This window comes from Salvelinus sp. IW2-2015, linkage group LG9 (assembly GCF_002910315.2).
Source record: "Salvelinus sp. IW2-2015 linkage group LG9, ASM291031v2, whole genome shotgun sequence".
Lineage (NCBI taxonomy): Eukaryota > Metazoa > Chordata > Actinopteri > Salmoniformes > Salmonidae > Salvelinus > Salvelinus sp. IW2-2015.
Genome location: NC_036849.1, coordinates 14,441,498 through 14,468,567, shown reverse-complemented (window position 1 = coordinate 14,468,567; position 27,070 = coordinate 14,441,498). Strand labels below are relative to the sequence as shown.

General features: G+C 43.8%; 1 protein-coding gene across 1 annotated transcript in view; it reads right to left on the bottom strand.

Moving 5' to 3' along the window:
* Nucleotides 1–1,563: 1,563 nt before the first annotated feature.
* LOC111968629 (1-phosphatidylinositol 4,5-bisphosphate phosphodiesterase beta-1) overlaps nucleotides 1,564–27,070 on the bottom strand; it is a 27,125-nt gene continuing 1,618 nt past the window's right edge. The window contains exons 4-31 of the mRNA XM_023994345.2: nucleotides 25,964–26,043; nucleotides 25,740–25,793; nucleotides 25,400–25,475; nucleotides 25,144–25,244; nucleotides 24,820–24,983; nucleotides 23,000–23,146; nucleotides 19,041–19,198; nucleotides 16,035–16,117; nucleotides 15,852–15,936; nucleotides 15,507–15,693; nucleotides 15,255–15,328; nucleotides 15,025–15,124; nucleotides 14,436–14,520; nucleotides 13,621–13,745; nucleotides 13,349–13,503; nucleotides 13,050–13,214; nucleotides 12,681–12,780; nucleotides 11,019–11,123; nucleotides 10,700–10,812; nucleotides 10,403–10,541; nucleotides 10,191–10,244; nucleotides 9,873–10,089; nucleotides 9,598–9,757; nucleotides 9,456–9,532; nucleotides 9,247–9,336; nucleotides 9,096–9,153; nucleotides 8,862–8,948; nucleotides 1,564–3,789 (exon numbers count right to left, since the gene is read on the bottom strand). Of these exons, the coding sequence (XP_023850113.2) occupies nucleotides 3,616–3,789; nucleotides 8,862–8,948; nucleotides 9,096–9,153; nucleotides 9,247–9,336; nucleotides 9,456–9,532; nucleotides 9,598–9,757; nucleotides 9,873–10,089; nucleotides 10,191–10,244; nucleotides 10,403–10,541; nucleotides 10,700–10,812; nucleotides 11,019–11,123; nucleotides 12,681–12,780; nucleotides 13,050–13,214; nucleotides 13,349–13,503; nucleotides 13,621–13,745; nucleotides 14,436–14,520; nucleotides 15,025–15,124; nucleotides 15,255–15,328; nucleotides 15,507–15,693; nucleotides 15,852–15,936; nucleotides 16,035–16,117; nucleotides 19,041–19,198; nucleotides 23,000–23,146; nucleotides 24,820–24,983; nucleotides 25,144–25,244; nucleotides 25,400–25,475; nucleotides 25,740–25,793; nucleotides 25,964–26,043 (3,213 nt within the window). The 3' untranslated portion in view covers nucleotides 1,564–3,615. The remainder of the gene's footprint in view (nucleotides 3,790–8,861; nucleotides 8,949–9,095; nucleotides 9,154–9,246; nucleotides 9,337–9,455; nucleotides 9,533–9,597; nucleotides 9,758–9,872; nucleotides 10,090–10,190; nucleotides 10,245–10,402; nucleotides 10,542–10,699; nucleotides 10,813–11,018; nucleotides 11,124–12,680; nucleotides 12,781–13,049; nucleotides 13,215–13,348; nucleotides 13,504–13,620; nucleotides 13,746–14,435; nucleotides 14,521–15,024; nucleotides 15,125–15,254; nucleotides 15,329–15,506; nucleotides 15,694–15,851; nucleotides 15,937–16,034; nucleotides 16,118–19,040; nucleotides 19,199–22,999; nucleotides 23,147–24,819; nucleotides 24,984–25,143; nucleotides 25,245–25,399; nucleotides 25,476–25,739; nucleotides 25,794–25,963; nucleotides 26,044–27,070) is intronic.

Genomic DNA, 27,070 nt, shown 5'->3' with positions numbered 1-27,070 from the left:
CAACCATTCCAGTGTTTGTTTTTTTACTTGCTATATTGTATTTACTTCGCCACCATGGCCTTTTTATATTTTTATTTATTTATATATATATTTTGTTTGCCTTCACCTCCCTTATCTCACCTCACTTGCTCACATTGTATATAGACTTATTTTTCACTGTATTATTGACTGTATGTTTGTTTTAMTCCATGTGTAACTATCTGTTGTTGTATGTGTCGAACTGCTTTGCTTTATCTTGGCCAGGTCGCAATTGTAAATGAGAACGTGTTCTCAATTTGCCTACCTGGTTAAATAAAGGTKAAATAAATAAATAAATAAAATTGGCAGGCAAAAACCTGAGAAGTTCCACTTCCTGTTTGAATTTTTTCTGAGGGTGGCAGATTTTCAACCAAGCTTTCGTTGAAATTACAGCGAGATATTGATGAGTTTTCACTTCCTACGGCTTCCACTAGATGTCAACAGTCAATAGAACTTTGTCTGATGACTCTAATGTGAAGGGGGGCCGAAGGAGACAGGAATTAGTCACCACTGCCACGAGCTGACCACGTGATAGGCATCTCCGTTCCATCGCTCAACTGAAGTCAATCTAATTCTCCGGTTGTAACGTTATTCAAGATGTATGTTAACAACATTCTAAAGATTGATTCAGTACATCGTTTGACATGTTTCTACTGACTGTTATGGAACCTTTGCACAATTCGTCACGTTATAGTGGACGCGCTTTGTGACTTTGGAATTGTTTACCAAACGTGCTAACGAAAGTAGCTAATTGGACATAAATAACGGACATTATCTAACAAATCAAGCATTTATTGTGGACCTGGGATTCCTAGGACTGCATTCTGATGAAGTTCATCAAAGGTAAGGAAACATTTATCATGTATTTTCTGGTTTCTGTTGACCCCAACATGGCGGCTAATTTGGCTATTGTTCCGAGCTCTTTTCTTTTTCCGTAAAGTTTTTTTGAAATCTGACACAGCGGTTGCATTAAGGAGAGGTATATCTATAATTCCATGTGTATAACTTGTATTATCATCTACATTTATGATGAGTATTTATGTTGAAACGATGTGGCTAAGCAAAATCACTTGATGTTTTTGGAACTAGTGAATGTAACGCGCCAATGTAAACTCAGATTTTTTTGTTATAAATATGAACTTTATCAAACAATACATGCATGTATTGTGTAACATGAAGTCCTATGAGTGTCATCTGATGAAGATAATCAAAGGTTAGTGATTCATTTTATCTCTATTTCTGCTTTTTCTGACTGCTATCTTTCGCTGGAAAAATGGCTGTGCTTATTGTGGTTTGGTGGTGACCTAACATAATCGTTTGTAGTGCTTTCGCTGAAAAGCATATTTGAAATCGGACACTTTGGTGGGATTAACAACAAGATTACCTTTAAAATTATATAAGACACATGTATGTTTGAGGAATTTTAATTATGAGATTTCTGTTGTTTGAATTTGGCGCCCTGCACTTTCACTGGCTGTTGTCATATCGATCCCGGTAGCGGGATTGCAGCCATAAGAAGTTTTAACAAAAGAAAATACACACATCTCATTTCAGAATAAATATTTTAGTCATAAATGTGGTTCAAGTAATCACAAAAACAAGGGGCAAATCATTACTGAGAGCTAAGGCTCTATACAAAGGAGAACTTTTAAAGTTAAACATAACAAATAATTCTTACTAGTAACATACTTACTAGTAACCCCCAACATATTTGACTTATCTTATCATTTTTGAATATAGTACTACAATCAAACAAATGCAACTATATACAAATAAACCCAATACAATTATATACATCAGAAATATTAATATAATTACCTGAAACCTGTATTCAAAAAGAGACTTAAACACAGTTTGTAATTCCATAACATGTTGAGAAATGTAGGTTTTCTTCATAGGAATTCATGTAATTTTATTGATCCAAACTTAATACAACTTCATTTTTTGTAATTTCTACGGTATACTAGGCCTATAGTTGTTTTATCAAAACATACATCCAACCCCAGAAAAATGGTCAAACATATTTTATGATGCTTAAAGTGCAATATTTAAAATAAGGGGTTTCACAAATTCTGGGCAAAGCACATACACAGGACAAATGCCCTCACCTTAACCCAGACACACAGTCCCCTAACATTAACACTATTCAAGATAATGTCATAAAAGTAAAACAAATACAAATAAATAACCAAACAAAAACATACTTAGCCAGTTGCAACACATTGTTGGTCCCTTGTGAAACCGCTTCTTAAATATTTGTTGGATCTGACATTTTATTTGGTTATTTTACACTACATCAGGAGTAAGACATGAGATAGGGGTGGAAATGGTTTGGGATATAATTGTATTAAATATAATTTAACATAAACTAAAATTAAACTAAGTCATTAATTATGATTGAACCAGTACATCCATTTTAATAACCATATAATAGTACATTTGAAACATTCAATAAAAATACTGCATAAAGTCATGCATCCCTGAAACTGTAAGGAACCACAACAATCAACAGCTCATTATTTTTAAAATAACATATCAATGTCATTAGCAAAATTTCTGTATATAAAACTCTCTAAAAGCATTAATATCAAGTAGAAAACAATTAAACAAACCTTTTCAGCAGCAACGTCTTTCAAGAGAAAAGCACAGACAGCCAGGAGTGTTGCAAAGAGAAGCAAATGGTCTACATTTCAGTGCAAATAGAAATTCAGCAAAAAGCCTCTCCCTTGTCCACTGACTACCACAACCCCATGACCAGATAAGAATCACATGCGGTCAGAATAACAGGACCGTGTCTGAGGTCAAGATGTGGTCAGTAGAATAATAACGTGCTTTGCTTGGCCTCATGCAACACACTCTGCTCGGCCACTAGGCCTACTTATGAGTCCTCTAAGGCAGGAGAGCACAATGTAGCAGTATTAGTATACTGTATATCAAATCTCAACTATCAAAAAGTTATGGTTAATATGCCGCAGATAACATGACAATACACATTGTCCCAGACTACCTGTAGAGTGCATCACTAAACCAGCATTCATTAAGAAGAAAAGCTCTCTCTCTCTCTGGCAGAACCTCAATTGGTTTTGCTCGACTCCTCATGTCCTCTCCTCCATCCACTGCTTGCCTGCTTTTGAAAAAGGTCAAAGGTAATCGAGGAGCAGAGGGGAGGAGAGGAAATGTGGAAACAAATCCACTTGTATGAAATGACTCTCCTTCTCCACTTTCGCATTATCAGCCAAATTATATTTACAGGGGTGGAATCCCAAAATAAATTTGTAAAGTGATAAAAACAAATGTAGCTTGTTGTGCAACACATTTTATAGATAAAATATGTTCATGCTTTTCTCCTTTGAGAAAACAACAGCTGATTCAAAGGGGGTGTGGCAGATTTTTAAACACTTCTGCGCTAGCCGCCGGGAGGATACTCTTGTGCATCCTCTGCCAAAGTAGGTAATTGAGGAGTTAAGCATACTTCACTGTTTGCCTACTAACGAATTGACACTCTCCTCGACCATTCAACCACTTATCGTTTTCCGGGTTACAGAGTAGGAGTATGAAAAGGATGGACTTTTTCCCATTCTCTCTCCTCCCTCTCTCTCACTCCCTTCGGTCCTCATCTAGTTCCTCCTCAGAGAGTGTGTCATGAGGGGTGGAGGGGCGGGGCACGACATGACCTTTGACCCCTCCTTTTCTGTTCTGCAAGAAGTCCTGGATCTCCCCCGGCAACAGGCGGAACTTCTCCTGGTACTCCGCCTCCACCGCACCCTGCAGCTAGGGTCAGTGGTCAGGGGTTAGAGTTAGGCGTTTGCGGTTTATGGTAATCCAAAATGGCGCAGCAGTAAGACGTGTTTGTTTTCGTCCCATGTAAATATTGTCTTTGCGGGTTTTTTTGTATACATTTCAATCTCTTTTTTCCATTTTCAAAATAAATATACATTCCTGCAACCCGCCTCACCCAATGTGGTACGGACCAGCTTTTATTTTATTTTATAGACGTTATAACTGGAACCTCCATCATTAGTTAGTCAGCTAATTAGCTACTAGCTATTTAGTCATTGTTAGCCTCTGCTAGCGGTCTTTACCTTTAGCTCGGACTCCTGCAGCTTTAGTCTGGATAGCCCGGATAATACCTGCCAGTCTGCACAGTGCGATACCAGCTCTGAGCATATCGGACTGCTTTTTTCCACTACATCACCTGATTCCTGCCGCAAGCTTTGGACCATCACAATGGATCTAGCTAATGGTTACCGAGGAGCTATTGTGGCTAACACCCTTGTCCAGAAGCATGCACCATTTAGCCTTGAGCTAGGCCCATCTCCCAGCTACCAAACGAAGTACACCAACTACAACACTTCTCTTGTCAATTGGTCTGGACCCTTTGTCGACACGGAGCCCAGTCGATCCATCACGACTGGTCTGCTGGTCTGCTGACGTAACTCGGACGATTTGCTCTCAACCGGCCTCTGCATTGTGGATGTTTGGTGATGATCCATCTGCTATTCCCGGCCTGCTAGCTCCCTGAACGCCGTGTCTCCCGCTCGCTCAACGTAGTAATCAACTACAGAACGGTTCCCTGTTTCATCTCGTGCTGCTCATTGGACCCTATGATCACTCGGCTACACAGCCGATGACTGCTGTACTGTCCATTAACACGGTACTTAATTTTGTTTATCTGTCTCAAATCTGCCTCAAACTCAGGCCCTGTGTGTAGCTAACTGACCCTCTCTGCCCATTCATCGCCATATACCCGTTGTTGTTGTCCTAGCTGTTTACCCGTTGTTGTCTCACCCGTTGTTGTCTTAGCTCTCCCAATCAACACCTGTGATTGCGTATGCCTTTCTCTAATGTCAATATGCCTTGTATACTGTTGTTTAGGGCAGCTCTCATTGTTTTATTTTACTGTGGAGCCCCTAGTCCTGCTCAACATGCCTTAGATAGCTCCTTTGTCCCACCCCCCACACATGCAGAGACCACGCCCAGCTTAACTGGCGCCTCCAGAGATGTAACCTCTCTCATCGTCACTCAATGCCTAGGTTTACCCCCACTGTACTCATGCCCTACCTTACCCTTGTCTGTACACTATGCCCTGAATCTATCCTACCACGCCCAGAAATCTGCTCCTTTTATTCTCTGTTCCCAACGCACTAGACAACCAGTTCTTATAGCCTTTAGCCGTACCCTCATCCTACTCCTCCTCTGTTCCTCTGGTGATGTAGAGGTTAACCCAGGCCCTGTGTGTCCCCAGGCGCTCTCATTTGTTTACTTCTGCAACCGTAAAAGCCTTGGGTTCATGCATGTTAACATCAGAAGCCTCCTCCCTAAATTTGCTATATTCACTGCTTTAGCACACTCCGCCAACCCTGATGTGCTAGCCGTGTCTGAATCCTGGCCACCAAAAACTCAGAAATGTCCATCCCCAATTACAACATTTTCCATCAAGACAGAACTGCTAAAGGGGGCGGAATTGCAATCTACTGTAGAGATAGCCTGCAGAGTTCTGTCATACTATCCAGGTCTATGCCCAAACAGTTCGAGCTTCTACTTTTAAAGATCCATCTCTCCTGAAATAAGTCCCTCACTGTTGTCGCCTGTTATAGAACCCCCTCAGCTCGTAGCTGTGCCCTGGACACCATATGTGAATTGATTGCCCCCCATCTATCGTCAGAGTTCGTCCTGCTAGGTGACCTAAATCGGGATATGCTTAGCACCCCGGCCGTCCTACAATCTAAGCTAGAGGCCCTCAATCTCACACAAATGATCAAGAAACCTACCAGGTACAACCCCAAATCCGTAAACATGGGCACCCTCATAGATACAGTGGGGCAAAAAAGTATTTAGTCAGCCACCAATTGTGCAAGTTTTCCCACTTAAAAAGATGAGAGAGGCCTGTAATTTTCATCATAGGTACACTTCAACTATAATTATTTTCCACCATACTTATTTTCCACCATAATTTGCAAATAAATTCATTAAAAATCCTACAATGTGATTTTCTGGATTTCTTTTCTAATTTTGTCTGTCATAGTTGAAGTGTACCTATGATGAAAATTACAGGCCTCTCTCATCTTTTTAAGTGGGAGAACTTGCACAATTGGTGGCTGACTAAACTTTTTTTCCCCACTGTATAATCCTGACCAACTTGCCCTCTAAATAAACCTCTGCTGTTTTCAACCAGGATCTCAGCGATCACTGCCTCATTGCCTGCATCTGTTATGGGTCCATGGTCAAACGACCACCCTTCATCACTGTCAAACACTCCCTAGAACACTTCAGCAAACAGGTCTTTCTAATCAACCTGGCCCAGGTATCCTGGAAGGATATTGACCTCATCCCGTCAGTAGAGGATGCCTGGTTGTTCTTTAAAAGTGCTTTCCTCACCATCTTAAATAAGCATACCCCTTTCAAAAAATGTAGAACTAAGTACAGATACAGCCCTTGGTTCACTCCAGACTTGACTGCCCTTGACCAGCACAAAAACACCCCTGTGGCATACTGCATTAGCTTCGAATAGTCCCCGCGATATGCAACTTTTCAGGGAAGTCAGGAACCAATACACACAGTTAGGAAAGCAAAAGCTAGCTTTTTCAAACAGAAATTTGCATCCTGCAGCACTAATTCCAAAAAGTTTTGGGAGACAGTGAAGTCCATGGAGAATAAGAGTACCTCCTACCCAGCTGCCCACTGTACTGAGACTAGAAAACACTGTCACCACTGATAAATCCACAATAATTGAGAATTTCAATAAGCATTTCTCTACGTCTGGCCATGCTTTCCATCTGGCTTTCCATCTGGCTACCCCAACCCCGGCCAACAGCTCTGCACCCCCCGCAGCAACTGGCCCAAGCCCCCCTGCTTCTCCTTCACCCAAATCCAGACAGCTGATGTTCTGAAAGAGCTGCAAAATCCCTACAAATCAGCTGGGCTAGACAATCTGGACCCTCTCTTCCTAAAATTATCCGACGCAATTGTTGCAACCCCTATTACTAGTCTGTTCAACCTCTCTTTCGTATCATCTGAGATTCCTAAAGTTTGGAAAGCAGCCGCGGTCATCCCCTTCTTCAAAGGGGGAGACACTCTAGACCCAAACTGTTACAGACCTATATCCACCCTGCCCAGCCTTTCTAAAGTCTTCGAAAGCCAAGTGAACAAACAGATCACCGACCATTTGGAATCCCACCGTAACTTCTCCGCTATGCAATCTGGTTTCCGAGCTGGTCACTGGTGCACCTCAGCCACGCTCAAGGTCCTAAACGATATCATAACTGCCATCGATAAAAGACAGTACTGTGCAGCCGTCTTCGTCGACCTGGCCAAGGCTTTCGACTGTCAATCACCGCATTCTTATCGGCAGACTCAACAGCCTTGGATTCTCTAATGACTGCCTCGCCTGGTTCACTAACTACTTTTCAGATAGAGTTCAGTGTGTCAAATCGGAGGGCCTGTTGTCCGGACCTCTGGCAGTCCCTATGGGGGTGCCACAGGGTTCAATTCTTGGGCCGACTCTTTTCTCTGTATATATCAATGATGTCGCTCTTGCTGCGGGTGATTCTTTGATCCACCTCTACGCAGACGACACCATTCTGTATACATCTGGCACTTCTTTGGACACTGTGTTAACAAACCTCCAAACGAGCTTCAACGCCATACAACACTCCTTCCGTGGCCTCCAACTGCTCTTAAATGCTAGTAAAACGAAATGCATGCTCTTCAACCGATCGCTGCCCGCACCTGCCCGCCCGACTAGCATCACTACTCTGCACGGTTCCGACTTAGAATATGTGGACAACTATAAATACCTAGGTATCTGGCTAGACTGTAAACTCTCCTTCCAGACTCACATTAAGCATCTCCAATCCAAATTTTAATCTAGAATCGGCTTCCTATTTCACAACAAAGCCTCCTTCACTCATGCTGCCAAACATACCCTCGTAAAACTGACTATCCTACCGATCCTTGACTTTGGCGATGTCATTTACAAAATAGCCTCCAACACTCTACTCAGCAAATTGGATGCAGTCTATCACAGTGTCATCCGTTTTGTCACCAAAGCCCCATATACTACCCACCACTGTGACCTGTATGCTCTCGTTGGCTGGTCCTCGCTATATATTCGTCGCCAGACCTACTGGCTCCAGGTCATCTATAAATCTTTGCTAGGTAAAGCTCCGCCTTATCTCAGCTCACTGGTCCCCATAGCAACACCCACCCGTAGCACACGTTCCAGCAGGTATATTTCACTGGTCACCCCCAAAGCCAACACCTCTTTTGGCCGCCTTTCCTTCCAGTTCTCTGCTGCCAATGACTGGAACGAATTGCAAAAATCACTGAAGTTGGAGACTTATATCTCCCTCACTAACTTTAAGCATCAGCTGTCAGAGCAGCTTACCGATCGCTGCAGGTGTACACAGCCCATCTGTAAATAGCCCATCCAACCAACCAACCAGCCAACTACCTACCTCATCCCCATATTTGTTTTAGTTTTTCTGCTTTTTTGCACACAAGTATTTTTACTTGCACATCCTCATCTGCACATCTATCACTCCAGTGTAAATTGCTAAATTGTAATTACTTTGCCACTATTGGCCTATTTATTGCCTTACCTCCTTACTTAATTTGCACACACTGTATACAGATTTTTCTATTGTGTTATTGACTGTACGATTGTTTATCCCATGTGTAACTCTGTGTTGTTTTTGTCACACTGCTTTGCTTTATCTTGGCCAGGTCGCAGTTGTAAATGAGAACTTGTTCTCATCTGGCCTACCTGGTTAAATAAAGGTAAAATAAATAAATAAGGGCTACGGGGTTAAAGGTTAGAGGTCATGGGTTAGTTGGTGTGTCACCTTTGGTTTTTCATCCAGAATCTGTTGCTGGATGCCTTTGTGCTGCTCCACCAGTCTCTCTTGACGTTTTGCCTGGGCATCCTCCAGCTAGAGCAGAGAACAGAGAGGTTACCTTCAGTGATTGGACCACTCGTTCCTGGAATCGCTATCACTATAACAGTACTTGACGTCATGCAGATGATTCACCAACAGGAGTTTTGAGTGATGTCTGTCCCCAAACCCTTTCATCCTTACCCTCTTGATGTTCTGTACCACTTCATTCACATATGATTTGTTGATCTCCAACTTCTCCCTGACAACAGAAGAAGAAATACAATCATACACATAGGCTGTATTTCTATCTCTCTGTCAAACACACACACACACACACAGAGTTCTCTCTTACTCTTCAGCCAAGTGCTTCTCTTTCGTCATTGCTTCTTTGATTTTCTCTGTTCTCCTCTTTTCCATTTTCTTTTTCAGGTCTTTCTTTTCTCTACAACGGTGGAGCATCACAAATTAGATATTTTATAGAATTGTTTACAATTATATCTCTATAATACACTCACTTTACGACTCTGTTAAACTGACGTCTCACAGTCATGTCAAACTCACTTGTCACAGATGTCTTTTAATTTCTTCATCTGGTTGTTCTGGCTTTCCTCAGTCACCGTAGTCAGTTTCTCCATCAGCTGCAATAGTGGTGAGTATTAGAATGTACAGTTATATAATGTATTAATGTGTGTGTGTGTGTTACCTGTTTGATATGTTCTCTTTTGAGGTATTTCTCGCTGTAGTATTGTTCCTGCCTCAGCTCCAGTAGCTGTTGCTGTTGTTGTTCTCTCAGCTCCCTCAGTTGCCCCTCTCCATCCTCATCAAACTGCTTCAGTTCAGCCTCCCCTCCAGGCGTCAAACTTCTACAACACACACACACACACACACAAAAGGGACATGAGTCAGGGTTAGGGACAACGCACACATACACACACAATGCAACACTCTACCTTACTTCCCCCCCTCCACCCTACCTACCTTGTCTTACCATGTTGTTTAGTCTTCAGGAGAGCGTTGTGTCTGCGTGTGTGTTGGTTCTTAGCCTGGTTGTATTTGGTGGTATGTTCCTTCACCATCTCCAAAGTCTTCTTCTGGTGTCTCTTCACCACATCCTTCATCTCCCTGTAGTGTCTTTTCTGCTCCCGCATGATCAGCTTCTGTTGCCTGAGCTCCTCTAGTGTGGCTGCCTCCATATCTGAACCGGCAGAGACCACACAGTCGAGCACATAGACTACACACCACAGCCACACTGTCTTATACTGACCACACACAATCCCGCCCCCTGATCCCTCTGACCTATCAGAACGCTCTGCACCATGTCTTCAGTCTTCAACGCTGGTTTGGCTGGTTCTGAAAAGACAACAAAAACACTAATATTGGTTGGCGGCACACCATTTAAATGGGGAAATTAATTAATGTCAATACATCTGCGGTGACATTGTAGCAGTATTGGGTGTGACTTTGGCAGATAGAAGTTGGTGGGTCAGGAGTCAGAAGTCCAGGGTTACCTGTGGCTGCAGGCTGAGGTGTGTTAGTAGGAGTCCTGGGTGTGACGGTAGGGCTGGGGCTGAGACCGTTCTCCAGAGGAGCAGGTCGTAGGTTCGATTTTGGCTCAGCGGGCCCTGGCTGATCAGCATTAGCCTCAACCTTTATAACACAAAAACATCAACAGCATTTAACATTACAATCAACACCAGCAACAACAGCAATGTAACAGTATTTCTAAATGCATGTATATCAAGGAGAACCCGTTTTTACTGTCCATAACCCCCTTTCGACCACAAAACCCTAGTTTGAACACAAACCTCTTTGCTGGTCTCCTCCTCCCCTTCCTCTAGGGTGAGAGCAGCCAGCTGCTGGGACCGCTGCTCCAGGAGATTCACATACCGGATGGGGTTAGACAGCGCCTCGATCACATCTACACACACGAACACACACACACACACACACACATTAGGGATTAGCCTTGATGCAATGTGGGCAAGCTGAAGAAAAAGACTACTTCTCTGAGGCCAGATATTCCTGCCACACGTGCACGTGTTCCTTACCACTGATGACTAAGCTGGTATTAAGCTTATACAGAGACCTCCAGGTCTAATAGGCATTGTCATACACCAGACCTACCTGCAAAGGTGTCTGGGACATAATCCTTCACTTCAATGTAGACAAACACAGCAGGCAGAATCAGAGACTGGTTCTTCTCATTCCTCAAGCCGATGTAGCGATAACCTGAGACAGACAGAACATAGTTAATAACCTGAGGACAGGAGAGGAAAACAGAGGACAATAAGGACTACAGAGAGAAAGAAACACAAAACTATTTGCAGAAACAGTGTTTACTGTTTACAGGTAAATATAATGTTGTTCCTGTTCCCAAAAAAGCTAAGATATCTGAGCTAAATGACTATCGCTCCGTAGCACTCACTTCCGTCATCATGAAGTGCTTTGAGAGACTAGTCAAGGACTATATCACCTCCACCCTACCTGACACCCTAGACCCACTCCAATTTGCTTACCGCCCCAATAGGTCCACAGACGACGCAATCACACTGCACACTGCCCTAACCCATCTGGACAAGAGGGCCTCAACCTCTCCTTCACCTAATCCACAAATATCCATCTGTCTTCCCTATATCAACACATCGCTCTCCTCTCCTCCATCAAACACATTCCAAAGCCTTCTGGGTCGCTACAGATTCTTTCTATTCAAGGCTTCGTCTCTATCATTTATTTAATATCTCAATGTTCAACACCAACAACGACGAGACGGCCTACAGGGAGGAGGTGAGGGCCCTCGGAGTGTGGTGTCAGGAAAATAACCTCACACTCAATGTCAACAAAACAAAGGAGATGCTCGTGGACTTCAGGAAACAGCAGAGGGAGCACCCCACTATCCATATCGACGGGACAGTAGTAGAGAAGGTGGAAAGTTTTAAGTTCCTCGGCGTACACATCACGGACAAACTGAAATGGTCCACCCACACAGACAACGTGTTGAAGAAAGCGCAATAGCGCTTCAGGAGGCTGAAGAAATTTGGCTTGTCACCAAAAACACTCACAAACTTTTACAGATGCACAATTGAGAGTATCCTGTCGGGCTGTATCACCGCCTGGTACGGCAACTGCTCCACCCACAACTGTAAGGCTCTCCAGAGGGTAGTGAGGTCTGCACAACGCATCACCGGGGGCAAACTACCTGCCCTCCAGGACACCTACACCACCCGATGTCACAGGAAGGCCAAAAAGATCAACAACCACCCGAGCCACTGCCTGTTCACCCCGCTATCATCCAGAAGGCGAGGTCAGTACAGGTGCATCAAAGCAGGGACCGAGAGACTAAAAAACAGCTTCTATCTCAAGGCCATCAGACTGTTAAACAGCCATCAATAACATTGAGTGGCTGCTGCCAACATACTGACTCATCTCTAGCCACTTTAATAATTAAAAATTGAATGTAATAAATGTATCACAAACCACTTTAAACAATGCCACTTTATATAATGTTTACATACCCTACATTACTCATCTCATATGTATATGCTGTACTCTATACCATCTACTGCATCTTGCCTGTGCCGTTCGGCCATCGCCATATATTTTTATGTACATATTCTTATTCATTCCTTTACACTTGTGTGTATAAGGTAGTTGTTGTGAAATTGTTCGATTACCTGTTAGATATTATTGCATGGTCGGAACTAGAAGCACAAGCATTTCGCTACACTCGCATTAACATCTGCTAACCATGTGTATGTGACAAATAAAATTTGATTTGATTTGATTTACCGGGCCGTATGGCTGGCACAGGGATAATACGGTGACCTATGAACTTTCCTCCTTCCTCAAATGCAGCAATCCTCAGAGAGGCCAATGTCGGGAGAACCACCTGCAAAAACACAATTAGACACAGTCATACATTGATATACCTTAATATTATACACAGTTATACAGTTAAAATAATACAGTTTTACACAGTTAAACTGTTACACTTCAATATTATACGCTACCTATGGTTATACAGTTTGCCTGAATCCTGAAGATTTGAGTTAGCTCTGAGCTAATGCCTAGGTTTTAGCTCAGAGGGCTAACACAGTCCAGTCTTATGGCATTTAGGGGACCTGGGTTCCAACCCAGTCGGTCATACTGTTGTCTCACCTTCTTGAAGATGATTGGGTCCTCGTCCCAGACAGGGTTGATAGCGTTGCTTTGGGATGTCTTGGTCTTCAGGGCTTTTCTCCTGGTGTCCACAGGAAGACCAAACATGTCGAGCTCTACGTACACACCTACCTTCTTGTCGCTCAGAAACTGGCCTGATATTATCTGTAGGAGAGACGCTCAGTTTAAATGGGCTAATTATATCCACGCTTTAGTCTAAACTACAGTAACTGGTTAACCTTGACAGACAGTGTGTTGGTTGGGTTATGGTTATGGTTAGAGTATTCTGTAACTTCTACCTTGACCTTGACTGTGTTAGCCACAATGCCGTCCACGGTGCTCTCAGCGAACGGGTCAAAGTGTTTGTCTGGTCGTCTCATGAACTCTGGTTTCAGTCTGTAGCCGCTCTTCCCATTGTACTCATACATGCCCAGGTTCAACTGCATAGACAGATCTGAGAGAGAGAGAGAGAGAGAGAGAGAGGGATAAAGAAAGAGAGAGAGACAGAGGTCATGGTGAGGTCAGAGGTTAAGCGAGGTCAGGGGTCACAGGTCAAGTAGGCAGGCCTCACCTATAGTTTGGAAGTTGAGCGCCACCAGCTGGCAGCCAGCGTTCCAGAAGAGTTGTGGCATGTAGTTGGAAGAGTCCACCCTAGTGCCTTTAGGGTAGATACGACTCAACTGCTGCTTGTTATATCTGAGAGGACATGTTAAAGACATGACATTACATTATAGTAAGAACACTCTTACTAGAACACTCCACCTGGCACAGCCAGAAGAGGACTGGCCACCCCTCAGAGCCTGGATCCTCTCTAGGTTTCTTCCTAGGTTCCTGCCTTTCTAGGGAGTTTTTCCAAGCCACTGTGCTTCTACGTCTGAATTGCTTGCTGTTTGGGGTTTTAGACTGGGTTTCTGTATAGCACTTTGTGACATCGGCTGATGTAAAAAGGGCTTTATAAATACATTTGATTGATTGATTGATCTTAGAACCAACAAGGGTTCTTTGACTGTTCCCTAGGAGAAGAACCCATTTTGGTTCCAGATAGGACCTTTTTGGTTCCCATGTAGGAGCCTTTCCACATTGGGGTTCTACATGGAACCCAAAAGAGTGCTACCTGGAACCAAAAAGGGGTCCTCCTATGGGAACAGCCACAGAACCCGTCAAAGAACCCTTTTTCTAAGAGTGTAGAGTAGGGCCTGTATATTAGTCAACTGCATTGATGAGACTTAACTGCTGCTAATCTTCAATGGAATTCGCTAAAATAGAGAGCAACGCAAACCCTTAAGAGGGAAGTAATCAACCACACTACAAACTAATACTGAAGTAGAGTTAGGGTTCTGGGTTATTGTTGGGGTTATTTAGAGGGTAGCTGAATCTTAAGGATACTCCACAAACTCCACGGGCGACTTCGTGAGGTGCTCCAGAGCTTTAGTCTCCACAAATGATGACATTTGATAGCTACGATTAACCTCTGGGGAAAGAACATAATGGTTTATTATGCATTTGCGTGTTTATGCGCTCATATGTGTGTATACACTGAGTATACAAAACATTAAGAACACCTGCTCTTTCCATGACAGACTGACCAATTGAATCCAGGTGAAAGCTAGGATTCCTTACTGATGTCACTTGTTAAATCCACTTCAATCAGTGTAGATGAAGTGGAGGAGACAGGTTAAAGAAGGACTTTTAAGCCTTTTGACAATTGAGGGTGAATGGGCAAGACAAAACATTTAAGTGCATTTGAATAGGGTATGGTAGTAGGTGCCAGGTGCACTGGTTTGTGTCAAGAACTGCAACGCTGCTGTTTTTTTATACACAACAGTTTCCCGTGTGTATCAAGAATGGTCCACCACCCAAAGGACATCCAGCCAACTTGACACAACTTTGGGAAGCATTGGAATCAACATGTGTTCCATGTGAATGTGTTCCTAATGTTTGGTATACTCAGTATATATGCAGTGAGCCAGCATACTTTTGGACGCCTCGAAGGAGTTAAACTTGGTGGGCTGGACGTAGTTGACCAGAGTGGACATCTCCTCTGTGGCTACGGCCTCCCGCTCCTCTGCTGTCCCCTGGAGACAAAGTCATCACATAACAGGCAGCCATGTTACCCTAACCCTGACACTCCCCTCTAACCTACATCAGCAGTGTTAAAGGGTAACCAAGTAACCATGGTAGCAGAGTACAAGCTACTGAACTCACCTCATCTGATGTCTTCTTACAGTCATCGTCATCATCATCATCGTCATCATCATCGTCTTCACCCTCTATTTCTCCTGAAATAATGTTTACATTTTCATATACTCTAAAAGTGTTTTTGTTGTTGTTGTCATCTCTTATAAAAGGCTTCTAGAGAGCCTCACCAGCTGTGATGGTAGTGATGAAGACGATGAACATGATTATTATTATTATCATCATTTTTATGCATTAGGGCACACTTGCAGACAGCCTCACCTTCTGTAATGTTGCTAGGAGACGAGGGTTCATCTGTTGCCTGTTCTGCTGCTACGCTCTGGTTGGTTGGGTGCTCTGCCATTCTCTTGTTGCCATGGGCAGCCAAGGGCTTGTGGGATTTCTTGTTCTTAATGAGGATCTTACCTATCAGCTCCTGAGGACTTGGCAGGGGTACCCCAGACTCCAGCTAACATACACACAAACAAACAGACACACACACACACGCACAGGCAACGCACACACATATCAGTGTACATGCATGCAAGTGTGTGTGTGTGTGTGGGGAGGGGAGGGGAGGGGGGGGGGGGGGGGTTGGTGGGGTGCGCATGTGTCCTAAAAACTTACAGGATATTTCTCCAGTGGGTCAATCAGTAGTGCATCTCCAAAAATCGACCTACAGTATTCTGCCATCTTGGCTTGTTGCTTCGGCCTTTTAGGATTAGAGATCAGGTGTCAGGATTAAAGAGCAGTTCACCAAATATTTTCTAATATATTTGCCTATTAATATATATATATATGTTCACTCACGAGTCCACATGGTTTTCGAAGGACAGAATGACAGGAAAAGGAGAGGTTTTGAAAGCACACTCAGCGATGGCCTCAATCACCTCCTGTAGAGTAAAAGGAGAAGTTATAATAGTTGGTTATTTTATTACACATATATACACTGAGTGTACAAAACATTAGGTGTGTCAAGAACTGCAACGCTTGAGTGTGTCAAGAACTGCAACGCTGCTGGGTTTTTCACGCTCGACAGTTTCCCGTGTTTCAAGAATAGTCCACCACCCAAAGGACATCCAGCCAATGGCAGGCCAGTGGTCAAAAACGGGTAATTGATGAAAGAAGAAAAAGAAGGCTGACATGAATTGTGCAGAGTAACAGATGGGCAACAGTTTGTCAACTGACAGTACAACATTCGTGCCCAAAGACCCAGAAAAGAATGCACAACTCATCGTACATTGACACAAATTGGGGTATGGCAGCCAACGACCTTATAGAGTTCCACTTCTTTTAGCAAAAAACAAGAAACTGCCGTTGCAGTGGGCTAAGGAACGAAAACACTTGGCACTGGAGAATTTGAAAAACATTGCCTGGTCTGGTGAATCCTGGTTCCTGCTGTTTCACGCTGATGGGAGGACGAGGGTATGAAGAAAACCACATGAGTACCTGCATCTATCCAGCAGTGGAAAAAGTACCCAAATATCATACTTGAGTAAAAGTAAAGATACCTTAATATAAAATGACTCAAGTAAAAGTCAAAGTCACCCAGTAAAATACTACTTGAGTAAAAGTCTAAAAGTATTTGGTTTCAAATATACTTAAGTATCAAAAGTAAATGTAATTGCTACAATATACCTAAGTATGAAAAGTAAAAGTAAAAATATAAATAATTTCATATTCCTTATATTAAGCAAACCATACGGCATAATTTTCTTGTTTATTTTAATTTACAAATAGCCAGGGGCATGCTCCAACACTAACACATAATTTACAAATGAAGCATATGTTTAGTGAGTCTGTCAGATCAGAGGTAGTAGGGATGACAAGGGATGTTCTCTTGATAAGTGTGTGAATTTGACAATTTTCCTGTCCTGCTGTCATGACTTCCGCCGAAGTCGGCTCCTCTTCTTGTTCGGGCGGCGTTCAGCGGTTGACGTCACCGGCTTTCTAGCCATCGCCGCTCCATTTTTCATGTATCCATTTGTTTTGTCTTGTTCCCTGCACACCTGGTTTTCATTCCCCAATCAATTCATATGTATTTATTCCTCTGTTCCCCATCATGTCTTTGTGTAGGATTGTTTGTGTTACGTGTATTTTGCTATTGTGGATATTGTTACACGCATTACTTTTTGTCTATGTTCCGTGTATTGAGCACATTTTATGTATTTTGTGCTGTTATTTTTGACCGGAATAAAAAGTGTGCCTGTTCACTACACCTCCAATACATACTCCTAACACCTGCTAAGCATTTAAAATGTAACGAGTACTTTTGGGTGTCAGGGAAAATGTATGGAGTAAACAGTATACAGTAATCCCTCGTTTATCGCGGGGGTTACGTTCCGAAAATGACCCGCGATAAGTGAAATCCGCGAAATAGAAAACTTTTTTTTTTTTTTACAATTAGCAACTATTACATGTATACAAATACAGTGACTCACGTGTAGGCCGTTTCACTGCTCTTCAGACTGGGCCGCTGCATCCTGACTGCGCTCTGCAGTGTTCTCTTCTTCTGAAGCCCGCGGTGCAGGTGTGTTTGTTCGGGAGAAGAACATAGTGATAGGCAGCCTGTTGTCGCTCTTTTTTCTTCTTTGCAAAAAGATCCTTGTACACCGACATGCCACCATCGATTACGTTGGAGAACTGTAATGAACGGCTCATCAAAGGGTCCCATTCCTCAGCTACTCGTTAAGTTCAGTGGCCATTCGCACCATGGTTGCTAAGCGACCAAGCGTTAGTCCTTCCTCCTCATCATCTCTCGTGTCCTCTTCTCCCTCTTCTCTTTCATCGTCGCTTTGTGGCTTTGTCATTTCTGCCAGCTCTGCATCGGTCAGCGGCTGTGCGTCTCCATCAATCAGGGCGTTTATGTCATCCGGACTCATGTCATTAAAGCCGTCTCCTCCAATCTGTTTAGCCAGATTCACAGCTGTTTCTACGGCAGAGTGGTGGACCTCGTCAAGCGAGCCTCCGGTTGCGTTTTGCACTGCCTCTGGCCATAGTTTTTTCCAGCAAAAAAAAAAAAAATGCATTATGAAAATCCGCGAAATAGCGAATCCGCGATAAGTGAACCGCGAAGTGGCGAGGGATTACTGTATACTTTTCTCTAGGAATGTAGTGAAGTTAAAGTAAAAGTTGTCAAAATTAGAAATAGTAAAGTACAGATACCCCCAAAAACTACTTAAGTAGTACTTTAAAGAATTTTTACACTACTGCATCTATCACGCACCGTGTCAACATTGAAGGCAGGTTGTGGTGGTTTCATGGTGTGGGTTGTGTTTTCATGGCACACTTTGGCCCCTTGATAAAAGTGGCGCAATGTTTGAATGCCCCAGGATATCATTGCCATTTTTACATCATTTAGCAGACACTCTTCTCCAGAGCAACTTACAGTAGTGAGTACATACATTTTCATTATTTTTCACACTAGTCCCCCGTGGGAATCAAACCCACAACCCTGGTGTTACAAGCACCATGCCCAACTAACTGAGCCACACATTGCCAATCAGGTGCATCCCTTCATGGCAGCAGTGTATCCATCTGTGAAAATATTTTTTCAGCAGGATAATGCACAATGACACAAAGCTAGGATTGTCCAGGAATGGTTCCACGAACATGACAGTGAATTCAGCTTACTGCAGTGGCCTGCCACGTCCGATATAGACTATATTTGAATAAAATGATCAGTTTTAGAAGCAGAGACAAGGCGGAGACTAATGTAGCCTTGACACAGATGAATGGAGTTAGCCTTGATGCAGGAGATTTCAGAGCATGTGTGTGTTTGTGTGTGCGTGCGAGCGGCGTGCGACGTGCGTGTACCTTAAAGCAGATCTCTGAGGTCATGGTGAAGCCGTGTGTGATGACTGGTTCCTCCTCTGTGGTCCGTCCTTTCCAACAGTCTAACTCCACACACCGACAGCCTGCCAACATCACTTGACGGTACATCTCCACTGACGAACTACCTGCCAGCTGCCCCGCTATACACACACACACACACATACACGTACACACACATATTTATAAATATATATAGGCCTACACACAGACTAGATTTGTGTGAGTCAACAAATAATAGGTGTGTGTGTGTGTGTGTGTGTGTGTGTGTGTGTGTGTGTGTGTGTGTGTGTGTGTGTGTGTGTGTGTGTGTGTGTGGTGTGTGTGGTTGTGGTGTGTGTGGTTTGGGGGTTTGGGTTTGTGTGTGTGTGTGATGCCAGAGTCAGCTGTTTGTTCAATGGAAGAAGTTTGGAACTATCAAGACTCTTCCTAGAGCTGGCCTCCTGGCCAAACTGAGCAATCGGGGGAGAAGGGCCTTGGTCAGGGAGGTGACCAAGAGCCCTATGGTCACTCTGACAGAGCTCCAGAGTTCCTCTGTCAAGATGGGAGAACCTTCCAGAAGGACAACAATCTCTGCAGCACTCCACCAATCAGGACTTTAAGGTAGAGTGGTCAGACGGAAGCCACTTCTCAGTAAAAGCACATGACAGCCCACTTGGAGTTTGCCAAAAGACACCTAAAGGACTCTCAGACCATGAGAAACAAGATTCTCTTGTCTGATGAAACCAAGATTGAACTTCTTTGGCCTGAATGCCAAGCGTCACATCTGGAGGAAACCAGGCACCGCTCATCACCTGGCCAATACCATCCCTGCAGTGAAGTATGGTGGTGGCAGCAGCATCATGCTGTGTAGATATTGTTCAGCAGCAGGGACTGGGAGACTAGTCAGGATCGAATTAAAGATGAACGGAGTAAAGTACATAGAGATCCTTGATGAAAACCTGCTCCAGAGAGCTCAGACTGGGGCGAAGGTTCACCTTCTAACAGGCAAACGACCCTAAACACACAGCCAAGACAACGCAGGAGTGCCTTCTGAATGTCATTGAGTGGCCCTGCCAGAGCCCGGACTTGAACCTGATCAAACATCTCTGGAGAGACCTGAACAATCTGTGCAGCGATGCTCCCCTTCCAACCTGACAAAGCTTGAAAGGATCTGCAGAGAAGAATAGGAGAAACTCCCCAAGTGTGCCATGCATGTACCGTCATACCCAAGAAGACGTGAGGCTGTAATCACTGCCAAAGGTGCTTCAACAAAGTACTGAGTAAAGGGTCTGAGTACTTATGTAAATCTGATATTTCAATTTTGTATTTTTTATAATTTGCAAAAACATCTAAAAATGTGTTTTTGCTTTGTCATTATGGGGTATTGTGTGTACTGTAGATTGATGATTTAAAAACAACAACAATTTAATCAATTTTAGAATAAGGCTGTCAGATAACAAAATAATTTCTGAATGCACTGAAGATATGTTTCCAGTCATAATTTCTATTTGTTCCTCAACTTATCTATCATTACATATATGCACCTTATCTTCTGCCATTATGTTTCCCTAGAAGACGAAATAAACCCTTGCTCACCAGAATAATGTCTTAAATCAAAAGAATGAATGCTTCATTCTAGTTGACATCGAAAAAGTTTTCTCTGTCATCTCTGCTTCTTTGCGGAGCAAAGACATTTGGGGACCTGGGAGAAAATACAATAACTCGACAACAACAAAAACCAGGAAAGATTTTCTATGCAAAATGTCAAAATGACATCAGTTTGACCGGTTGTAAGGAAATAGAAAGCTATGAAAACGACCCAAGATGTTTCTGATAAGATTACAGTTTGGCTTGGATGTGTCACGTATACTCCCTCTTTGGCCTCTAGGTCACCAGACTGCTGATTATTACGCACACCTGTCACTATCGTCACGTGCACCAGCGCTTATTGACACCCACCTAGACTCCATTACCTCCTTGATTACCTGCCCTATATATGTCACTCCCTTTGGTTCCTTCCCCAGGCGTTATTGTTTCTGTTTCATGTCTGTGTGCTGTTTGTGTTTCTTGTTTTGTATTATGTTCCGTTTATTTATTAAATATGCACTCCCTGTACTTTCTTACAGAATAACGCCTCAACAAAGGGAAGCATCAGGGAGTGTTTTTTTGTTGTGTTGGAGGTGACATCAGGTCTGGGTTCCACTGCCGGAGCAACCGAGGATGCCTCAGCCTGCTTTTCAGGCTTTCATGCCTCAGCCGGTACATCGGGGTGTCAAGACTCGGTTGGCGGGTCAAGTGTCTGTTGCCGAGTCTACCGAGGATGCCTCAGCTAGCTCGTCAGGCTTCCATGCCTTCCAAGGCTCGGCAGGCTCCCATGCCACAACTGGCTCGCCAGGCTCCTGCGCATCAGGCTGCTAGTCAGGTTCCTGTGCCCCTATGGAGGCGACAGATCCGCTCCTGATCCCCGGAACGTCCCTCTGGTTGGCGTCCTGCGGCGGGAGCCGCGCGTCAGAGAGAGGGTGCTGTATCGTCTGCTCCTTCTTTTGCGCTCTAGCCATGCCCCAGCCGGCTCAACAGGTTCCCACGCTTCGGGAACCTTCCTGCTCTGGCCTCTAGGTCACCAGACTGCTGATTATGCACACCTGTCACCATCGTCACACGCACCAGCACTTATTGACACTCACCTAGACTCCATTACCTCCTTGATTACCTGCCCTATATATGTCACTCCCTTTGGTTCCTCCCCCAGGCGTTATTGTTTCTGTTTCAGTTTCATGTCTATGTGCTATTCTTGTTGTGTATTATGTTCCGTTTATTTATTAAATATTCACTCCCTGTACTTGCTTCCCGACTCTCAGCATACATCGTTACAAGATGCATATTTTATATGGATGAAATAGCTTACTATCAGCTTTTAAGATGCTGATTAAAAATAGCTATACAGACAGTATCTAACTTCGCATTCTCTCAAGATGCTGAAATAAATCATCCAGGTCACCTGTGATACAAGTCAGTATTTGACATCCATCCATGTCTGAGGAAGTCAGGAGATGACGTGGAAACCAGCCACTCTGAGCAACAGTAAGCACTGTTACCTTCAAGTAGATTTTGGTTTTGCTAGGGCGATGTGGACGGGAATAGCGGATGGGCGTACGCATCTGTCTCTGATTCCAAAGGCTGCAAGTTGGAATCCAGCAATAAAAAAGTTGTGTTTGACATTTTTGTTCCAAGCCCTATCCCATACCTTAACTCTTTCCTTAAACATTCTGAGTTAATGGCTAACCTTAAGCATTTGGAGTTAATGCCTAAACTTAACCTTAAACACTTGATGTTTGGAAGAACTTCAAATTTTGACATTTGAGAAACATGGGTGAACATCTAATTCTGACTGTGAGAGCTGGTAGCAGCCAGCAAATAAAAATGTTCCACTTCTGTTCCCGTCTTGTTACTCTCTATTTGTATAGCGCCTCACAATCATAACACATAACAGAGCCCGGCACTGCTTTCATCCTCTTACCACTTAAAATCTTTCCCAAACATTACTTTTCTTGCCCTCCCTTCTCTTTATTTTTAACTCTCCATTTCACAGCTTTTCTTTTATTGAATTACACTCGAGATTGTCCTTTTTGCCTCTGTGGATCTACATTAACTTTTTCTGCACGTTCCCAAAAGCATTTCATGATTGGCATAAAGCCTATTTGGCGTGCATAGGCTACAGTTAGGCCCTAAAGCGTAAGCTTACGCACTAATGCCAGATAACCTAAAATAATGAGAGAAAAACCTCAAAGTAGCCTATAAATAAAAATGGCACAATAATTATACATTTATGATACAGTACATTATGGATTTAAGGTATTGTGTTCTCTTTATTCAACCAACCAACCAACCAACCCACCCGCCACCCACCCACCCCTCAACCACACAATATTTCATGACCCTAAATCACTCATGTGTGTGTGTACCTGTGAGGTAGGTGTTATGTGAGGAGTTGATGAAGTAGTGAGACAGAGGGAAGGTCATGTCTTCGGACTGGTCCAGCTTCTCAGGAGGAATCACTCCGTTCTCATCAGACACAAGGTACTTGCTGAGCCCCTCCAACGTGATCAGGCCTACAGAACACACAGGCACAAAGTATTCAGACCCCTTTACTTTTCCCACATTTTGTTACGTTACAGCCTTATTCTAAAATGGATTAAATAAAAAAATCATCAGCAATCTACACACAATACCCCATAATGACAAAGCGAAACAGGTTTTTAGAAACTTGATAATTTATTAAAAATTTAAAACTGAAACACCTTATTTACATAAGTATTCAGACCCTTTGCTATGAGACTTGAAATTGAACTCAGGTGTCTTCTGTTTCCATTGATCATCCTTGAGATGTTTCTACAACTTGATTGGAGTCCACCTGTGGTAAATTCAATTGATTGGACATGATTTGGAAAGGCACACACCTGTCTATATATGTTCCCACAGTTGGCAGTGCCTGTCAGAGCGAAAACCAAGCCATGAGGTCGAAGGAATTGTCCGTAGAGCTCCGAGACGGGTTTGTGTTGAGGCACAGATCTAGGGAAGGGTACCAAAACATTTCCGCGCATTGAAGGTCCCCAAAACCACAGTGGCCTCCATCATTCTTAAATGGAAGAAGTTTGGAACCACCAAGAGCTGGCCGCCCGGCCAAACTGAGCAATCAGGGGAGAAGGGCCTTGGTCAAGGAGGTGACCAAGAACACGATGGTCACTCTGACAGAGCTCCAGAGTTCCTCTGTGGAGATGGGAGAACATTCCAGAAGGACAACAATCTCTGCAACACTCCAACAATCAGGACTTTATGGTAGAGTGGCCAGACGGAAGCCACTCCTCAGTAAAAGACACATGACAGCCTGCTTGGAGTTTGCCAAAAGGTACCTAAAGGACTCTCAGACCATGAGAAACAAGATTCTCTGGTCTGATGAAACTAAGATTGAACTCATTGGCCTGAATGCCAAGTGTCACGTCTGGAGGAAACCTGGCGCCATCCCAACAGTGAAGCATGATGGTGGCAGAATCATGCTGTGGGGATGTTTTTCAGCGGCAGGGACTGGAAGACTAGTCAGGATCGAGGGACAGAGAGATTCTTGATGAAAACCTGCCCCAGAGCGCTCAAGACCTCAGACTGGGGTGAAGGTTCACCTTCCAACAGGACAATGACCCTAAGCACACAGCCAAGACAATGTAGTAGATTCGGGACAAGTCTCTGAATGTCCTTGAGTGGCCCAGCCAGAGCCTGGTCTTGAACCTGATCGAAAATCTCCGCAGAGACCTGAAAATAGCTGTGCAGCAATGCTCCCCATCCAACCTGACAGTTTGAGAGGATCTGCAGAGAAGAATGGGCGAAACTCTCCAAATGCAGGTGTGCCAAACTTGTAGCGTCATACCCAAGACTCAAGGTTGTAATCGCTGCCAAAGGTGCTTCAAAGTACTGAGTAAAGGGTCTGAATACTTATGTACATGTGATATTTCCGTTATTAGTTTTTTTACACTTGCAACAATTTCTAAAATCCTATTTTTGCTTTGTCATTATGGGGTATTGTGTTGAGATTGATGAGGGGAAAAAACTGTAACGGTAAGACTGTAACGTAACAAATGTTGGAAAAGTCAAGGGGTCTGAATCATTTCCGAATGCACTGTATATACACAAAGACACTCATATCTCACACACACAAGTATGCATACATGCATGCACGCAAGCTTACACGTAGGCACAAACGCATGCACACAAAACACACACTCACACACACCTTGTTTGAGCAGGCTGTGGTTGAGTTCATATTTCTCCATCAGGGTCTGTGTCTGAGAGGGTCTGAGAGGAGGATACAGAATCTCATTCAGACGAGGATCTCTCTGCCTCTCATTAATGAACTCTGTCATCTGATCCACCGACAGGTAAGCACCCTTAGCACCTCTACAGAAAGAGAGAGAGAAATAGTCAGGAATTAGTGACTGTACATACTGCTGAGAGAAGACTGAGCTGAGTTCTGGCTGAACAGCAGAGGATTGGAGAGGAAGGATCAGAAAGGGTCAGGGTTTAGAGCTGGGTACCAGGAGGTAGTATCAGTACTTACTGCTGAGAGAAGACTGAGCTGAGTTCTGGCCGAGGACAGAGGTGGGAGAGGAAAGATCTGTAAAGGTCAGGGGTGAAGTCCTCAAGGGGAATAGAGTCACTCTGCAGAGGAACACAAATACCACTGAGATGATTTCAGGTTTCAAGAAGTGATCATTTAAATAGTTGGCTTGAGTGTGAGAGGAAATAACTTCCAGTTAAAATACCACCACTATCAGCTTTATTATTGTATAGTATTCCATAGTTATAATCTATACCCGTCCAAATGGTAGGTTGCAGTGTTCCAAAGCCGTCTCCACCCTCTTTTTGTCCGCTGAGAACATGCGGACGATGCTGGATAAAAGGGGCAGGACATGCACAATATAAACCAATCACATCCCAACGGATTCACAGGGAGTTAATCAGCAGACACAGGAGTGACAATTAGTGTTCGAAGGGATGGGCTCTGAGCAAAGCGCTGCACAGATTCACTAATCTTGATCCCATAATGAGAGTTATGAGAGATACCAGGTAATTTATATAGATCAGTGATTCTGCACAACACCTTGCTCAGGACGATCCCCTAAAGTGATTGAGGAACCAATGGGATTCACTCACTTCTTCACTGGGATCCGGCCCTCTGAGTTTGGCTGCAGGGTCAGTCTGACATACCTGTTAGAGAAAGATTAGGAAAAAGGGAGACAGGAATACACACACCTCCGTCACACTAACATTTCCAGTGATCTCCATTGCTATCACAGATCTGTCTGGCACCCGCGTTTCCTTTTTAAATGCCGTAAAGATTTAATCAGCACCAAAATGTATTTTCCTGATAGACTCACGCTTTCTCCAGACTTGTTTCTCTGTTCATGTTGTGACTCAACAGGTTGGAGGCCAGAGAGAACAGCTCCTCAGCCCACTCCTATGCAACACAGAGACAAAACACACACAACCACACAACACACACACACAACACACACACACACACACCACACACACACACACACACACACACACACACAGGAGCTAAGTGGAGGAGACGCCATGCTGTCTCTCACTTTGGGACTCCCACTGTGTATTCTGCTTCCTGCTGGGCTTAGTCCCCCTGTGTGTGTGTGTGTGGTGTGTGTGTTTTTGAGTGAGTTAGTGAGTGAGTGATGAATATTTTAACACCCCTCGCACTCCTTCTCTCATGTCTTTACTCCTCCCTCATTATCTCTCTATCCTTTTTCCTCTCTGTCTTTCTCCCTACTTTCTCCTGCAGGAGACAGAGTTGTTAGACATCACCCATATAAAGGATGCCAGAACAGGGAAGAGCACCAAAACACCAAAGGTACTTAACCCCCAGGACCTCTGAATCTTGACTCAAGCGTGTCAAACCAGGCTCCTATTGTTTTCATCACTGCTTTTGATTCATAGTCTGATTCCCTAGCCAATCAGCAATACTAATCAGTAACACTGATCAATGATGTACCATGTTGAAATGAAAACACATTTTGAGGACTGGAGCTGACACCCTGGACTAACCTGTGACCTTGACCTCTAACCCTAAACTCTGACCCTCTGTCCTCTCTAGGAGGCGAAGCTGCGTGAGCTGCTTGATGTGGGGAACCTAGTTGGTCTATAGAAAATCGTTTGCTGACCATAGTCACAGGACCGGACATGGTCAACATCACATACCTCAACTTCATGGCCCTGCAAGAGAGGAGGCCACGGTACACACACACATACATTTACATATACACACACACACACACACACACACACACACACACACACACACACACACACACACACACACACACACACACACACACACACACACACACACACACACACACACACACACACACACACACACACACACACACACACACACACACACACACACACACACCACACACACACACACACCACACCCACAACACACACACAACACTGTCCCTCTC